At 29.4% G+C, this 6280-nt stretch overlaps 1 protein-coding gene across 1 annotated transcript in view; it reads right to left on the reverse strand.

Annotated features, from left to right (window-relative positions):
• The window catches only part of LOC107436365 (uncharacterized), an 8382-nt gene extending 5596 nt beyond the window's left edge, over nucleotides 1-2786 (reverse strand). The window contains exons 1-2 of the mRNA XM_016048056.3: nucleotides 2492-2786; nucleotides 1123-1219 (exon numbers count right to left, since the gene is read on the reverse strand). Coding sequence (XP_015903542.1) covers nucleotides 1123-1219; nucleotides 2492-2713 — 319 coding nt within the window. The 5' untranslated portion in view covers nucleotides 2714-2786. The remainder of the gene's footprint in view (nucleotides 1-1122; nucleotides 1220-2491) is intronic.
• Nucleotides 2787-6280: the final 3494 nt, after the last annotated feature.

A 6280-nucleotide genomic window follows, 5' to 3' on the forward strand; every position in this document is an offset into this window, starting at 1 on the left:
AAATAGAAATTGATACTATAAAAAATTTATTCGTTTTCGTGTTCTTTTCATGTATTTAGCATTTTAGTTTTTTTTTTTCTTAAGCGTTGTAGCTATATAATTTCAAACATCCTCAAGAGCTATAACACATCTGCAGCAGAACTGGATATGAAGACAAAATTGTAAGCTAGGAACACTTTAATTGTCCACTAATCTTCAGATTTCCTGCTATGTTTTAAAAAACTTTATTTGTGAAAACCTTCAGAGTGGCGGACAGCTGGCCGCCTTAGGTGGCTAGTGATTTAATAAATAGAGAACTTGTTTTCAAATAATTCATTTTAGGTTAACGTGGAGATGAGAGGCAGTCGAATCTGATTCCAAGACTCATAAATCTCAATTCAATTTTTAGATAACTTTTGTAACCGATTGACTATTTTTTAAAGTATTAACCTATTTTATTGTAAATGCATATGGGTCGTTTACAAATGTCAAGCTTGAAAGGGGAAAGGATGTCATCACACATTTTAATTAAAATGAAAAACTTTAGGATTAAAACACTAAATTTTTTTAAAAAATAATATTACATTTATTCTAAAGATAGAAATAACAATTTTGTTTCATATTCTGATTTATTTTATTTTGTATCATAAATCATTGATGGCGATTAAGTTTTAAATTAAGTTCTAATTAAAAATAGTAAATTTAACAGGAAATGTATTTGGCTTTTAAGCTTTTTTTTTTTCAGAAAAAAATTATTTATTATAAATTTTTAAGAAATTCGAACTTTCTTAAAATTTATATTGAAAGAAATAAACGAATGTTTTTATTCTTAAAAATCTTAATCTTATTTCATATAAAATAAGTACAATAATTGTTAATCCCACGAATACCACTGACTCAGATACTTAAAAGCTTGAAAATAAAACTTAAAATATGATGTTCCTGAACTGGAAATATATGTTTATGCTGTATAACGTGATAAGTTGCGTGAGCAAGTGCAAAACTATGTGATGAAAAGGAGGAGACAAAAATAGTGTGGCCTCATTTATGTGCAGCCCCATATATAATTTTTTTTTTTTAGTTCTAAATTTAATCTTATTAAATTATGTAATTTAATATTATTAAATTATGTAAAATACTTACCAATGACAATTAACTCATAAGGTTTGAACCCTGTTGTATTGTATATGGTGGGAATATCATTAACATCAGCTCCTCGCACCATTTTTGCAGATGATTCCTTAAAAAAATTAATTAAAATCTTTAAGTACATTTTTGATATTTTTGCAACTTAATAAAAAATTGTTAACTTGTAAAATGTAAGATTAAACATTTCTTTTGTTCTAATATGCATTTTTTATGCAATTATAACTTAAAAATATTGAACCATCAATCTTTTATGATTTAAAATAAATTATTTTATCAATTCATTATTTGTTTTAAAATTTAATAAAAAGTAATATTTATATCCAGTTGATTTTTAATGTCAACTTGAAATCGTTCAGTTGCTAATTAAAATGTTATAAAATTTATTCAAAATTCTATAATTGAATATTGTGATCTAAGTGAATGCTAATAATTCTGACAAGGGAGTTTCACAAATTTTTATAAACTTTATATAAATTAAAACTATAAATAATTTATTCAAACTATTTATGCTCAATAAATCTTTCATTCTTAAGAGAAAATAGGAAACAGAAAACGATATTTTATGTAATAAATTTTATAAATATTTTCATAGAATATTTGCGCAGAAATAGTTGCATAAAATTTGAATCCAAATTTTAATACATTTTTATCACTTGATGCGACAGAAAATGAAAAAATTAAGTTCTTCAGAAAAAAAAAGTATTTTACAGACATTTTTAGTTTGCAATTTTTCGTTTGTAAATGGTTTTAAGCAAGCGATTTTGAAAAAGACAAAAAAATAATATCTTCTGTCTTTTATTTATAGAAAAATTAAAAGATTTATATTTAGTACTGTTAATTTTTCTGGATTAATCAGAAGAACTCTAGAACAATTAAGCACACTTTACTAACGATAAAAGACTGAAGACAAAATTGTTGGCAATAAATAATTAAGGTAATAGTAAGAACCTAATTATCTTTATGGACATTTCAGAAAATGAAAAGTGACAATTTTTAATTGCCAAAGTAGCCATCTTTCTAGTACTGAAGCAATATAGGATCAGGTAAGTAATACACTATATAGATATAATGAATAGCAAATAATATACTTAGAAAAAATTTATTAAAATATTCTACCGTTTTCTTAGATTTTTATTTTAGAGCTGATTTAAATTTTTTCAAAAATATATTTACCAGTTATGATATCCCTAGAAAACTTACCTAGTTACTTTTCATTAAAAAAATTAAGTCTTATTGCATCGTGTAAGAATAATAAATTTGTAAGAAAAAATAAAGAGATTAAAAGAAGCTTTTATTAATTGTATAAAAAAAATTCCAGATTTATCTAAAAGCATTTTCTTTTTTAGAATCAAATAAAACTTACTTCTTGAATCTTATTCACAAGCTTGTCGGCATATTCTCCATACATAAGATGTTTCGATAAATTACAAGATATTGATTGAGATATTTTGTCCAAATTTTGAATCCTGTCATTGTTGGTACTCCAGAATTGTTCCAATTGCTCCCATGTTCTTTCTCCGGAATTTGAATCAATGAATTGTTCTTCCGCGTTGTTCACTACACATACTGGTTCGTAGCGTGCCATAAGCAGAATATATCGTTTGGATATTGATTAGTCTTATTAGTTCAACAGTTCTAGAGTGAAGGTTAAAAATCAAAGAGGCTTATCCTTTTTATATAGGATGCGGTTGGGTTACGCAAGGATCCTTATCTCAATGGGGATGGGCAAGATGTGTATGCTTTTTACGTCAAGGAATTAGCTCATCAGGCATTAACGTATTTTAGACGCAATCACTTGAACCTACGATAAGCCGATGTGTTCTATGATAGCTTAGATTTGGTTTTACGTTCCGCTTTATTTATTTATTTATTTAAATTTCAATGAAAGAAATTATTCAGAATAAGTTAACATCTATTTTACACCAATTTTTTAAACTAAATTATCTTAAAATTTTTCAATCGCATTAAAAAAAATTGGGAGGCTGCAATGAGAATCGATCTTAATTTTTATATCAACTGATAATGATTTAATCATTCCATAGTGCAATAAGAAAAATTAAATAATAAGGTCTCCAAACTATTTAAGATTTTTAAAGTGCATGCCCAATATTTTCGCCATTAAAGTACTCTGCAAGCTTTGATCACTTTGTCTTGTTTATTTCAATTCAATTTCAGCAGGTTTTTTACTTTCTTTGAGGAAAAAAACTTTTTTTTTTCTCCTCCGGAACTACAGTCCGTGACAAGACAAGGCCGTCTCAATAAGTTTTCGCCATCATGCCCTGTTAGTCATCATTGTCCTCCGTCTTCAAGCCACCGATCACTTGGAAATCTTTTTTAATGCTGTCTAGCCACTTTTCGATTTCCCGTAAAAGTCACTTTCTTGATTGGTTTGTGGCGTAAGTAGCACTATAAATGTTAAATACCAATTCCCTAGTATATAAGACATGTTAACTTATTTCTATCTAGAGGTACCTTATGATAGAAGACGGTTAACATAGTCTATAAATAAATCACTCAGGTTCGTTCTGATCCAATCTGTAGAAGTGATTTAGCCATTTTAGTGCGAATAGCTTTAATGACATGGGCGATATCTGGCTGCTGTAACAATTTCTTGTAAATCCCGAAATTGCAAGTTGCTCCTCTTGTTATCGTTTTAGCATCAAAATTCTCATGATTTTCCTTTCGAACACTATCAATTTGTTTTTTTTTTCCGATTTAGGGAGAACCCCATTGTCACTCCCTTATTTTAATACTGCTCATAAAAGGGTTTTATAGATATTTATTTTTGTAATTTGACCAAGAAGTCGACTTTTGGCTTTTTAATTCAAAGAAGCATTTATTCGCCATAGACAAACGGCTATTGTTTTCAGTTTCGATGTCATTGTTTCTAGTTAAGACGCTTCCTTGAACTCTTCCACCGCTTCAAATGAATAATCATTAACTAGGAATGGAGAAGAATATAAGCGTTTATTCTTTATCTCCATATAGTATTTGTTTTTACCTGCATTGATGCTTCAAGAGAGTTAAAGACCTCAATAACAGCTCGTTCAAATCTGCCTTCCCATTATATCAATGTCGTCGGCGTATGTCAAAATCTAAATTATTTTTTTTTCCACTATATTTAAATTACCCACTTCTTCAATTTTTAAATAAATTACGCTCTGAATCAGTATCTCTACATTTTATAATTTTTAATGTTATAGTTTTAATGATTTTACACAGTTTATTGGAAAAGCTTATTACCAATGCTTAAACAGTCATAAAATTTCTTACGTTATTAGTTACGTAGGCTTTTAAAATTATATTTGGCTGCAGGGAGGGGGTTCATATTGACCATTTGAGGTCAGCGTCTGGTTATCGGACTACAGCTTGTGCATCACTGATCTAGCTATTACTTCTATACATTTTTTCTGCATTATTTCGTTTAAATAATTATCTCTCCAGGAAATGTATTTTTAAAAGTAATAGAATTCAGTCAAATTACTTAAATTTAATCAATTTTTCTTCAACATTACGGGTTATAAAATAGAACATACTAATCGAATTACTTGTTCGTAAATTGAAGATTACACAGGGGAACGAGTTTTTAGAGGCATTTATACGAATACTTGATCTTGCCTAATACGGATGTGGGGATTTCAAATCTGAAATTAGTTTTACTCTTAAAGCTATAAATGTTTTTAATAACATTTCTCAACCTTTTTCTTAAAGAAATGTACAAAAGTTTAAAAACGTTATATATAACAAAGGGTCGCATAAATGTTGCGACTAACTTCCAAGGAAGTGAGGGAGCATCATAAAGAATAAAACTGTATAGGAACTTATGCCTAGAAATGCAATTATACCCGCCTAGGGGTGCTTCCCTATTAAACCTACTCAGAAGCACACAAAGAAACAGTTCATAATAAGAAAGCGCCCCTAGTGGCGGATGATGAAATTTCCAAGCATGTGTTCCTACGAAATTTTAATCCTGATGATGTGCTGTAACTCCCTTAGAAGTTTGTTGCAGCATACTCTCCCCCTGTTGCATATAAAGTTTTTAAACTTGTACATTTACGTAAAAAAATAGACTAAAAATGTAATTCGTAAAATCAGCGATTATGAAAGTATTTATAATCTGGTAAAAATATCATGCAAAATTTTTTTTTTACCATTGTTATAACTCTACTGTATCTTGCTACTTGTAAATAAGCCTATAAACTCCGCTTTGTAAAAATATTTGTATGTTTTAACAATTATTTTTATAAATTTTAATTCAAATTTTCATACTTACTTTAGTCCCGCAGTGGACTGATCGTTAAGAGACGGTTCCCAGAAGATCACCGAAGTCAAGCATCACTGGCTGCGGTCAGTGTGCGGGTTGGTGATCACTTGGATCAGCCTGCGTAGGGACCGAGGGTGTGCGGTATTGGTCATCGTTAAACTGTTGTACCGTTAAGTGCTCGACTTCGCGTGCAGGTCGTCGGGCTACCGAAGCGGGGATGCCATCCCCTCCGCAGAGGATCAAAATTGAGATGGCATGACTTCGGATCATCCTCAGGGATGTTTCCCAGACCGTCGCCAATAGCCCATTGTGCAGCTCTAGTGCGACGCAAATGAACAACAACAACAACATACTTACTTCATTTTATTTTTATTGTTGTGCTTCTAATCCTTTCCTTTTTGAACAATAATAATAATAATTATACTCATTAAAATTAGGATATAAAATATTATGAATTTATTAAATTCCATCAGAATTTCTACTACGTTAACGATCATAATATTGCATTATACAGGCACTAACTTGCTTGTTAACTGAAAGCTCAAAATCTCTGTTTCACAGCGACAAATCTTTACATGTTTTAACATTTAATTTTTACACTTTTCATGCGAATTTCCATATTTCTTTCTTTTTTTTGCATTTTTTTTATTGCAATGCTTTCAATTGTTTTCATTTTAAACGAGAGCAATAAATACTAATTGAAATTTTAGGAACAAATATTTGAGTATTTTATCAAAACTGAAATTGTATTAATCGATTCAGACTTGTAAATAAAAACGAGTTTTTTAGAGAAGTGTTAAGCAAAGTTATGATAACTTTTTTTTGGGGGGGGGGTTGTGTTTTGATGTTAATATCTTCCAAAATTACTTATTACCAAAATAATTGGGC

This window comes from Parasteatoda tepidariorum, chromosome 6, assembly GCF_043381705.1.
Source record: "Parasteatoda tepidariorum isolate YZ-2023 chromosome 6, CAS_Ptep_4.0, whole genome shotgun sequence".
Classification (NCBI taxonomy): Eukaryota; Metazoa; Arthropoda; class Arachnida; order Araneae; family Theridiidae; genus Parasteatoda; species Parasteatoda tepidariorum.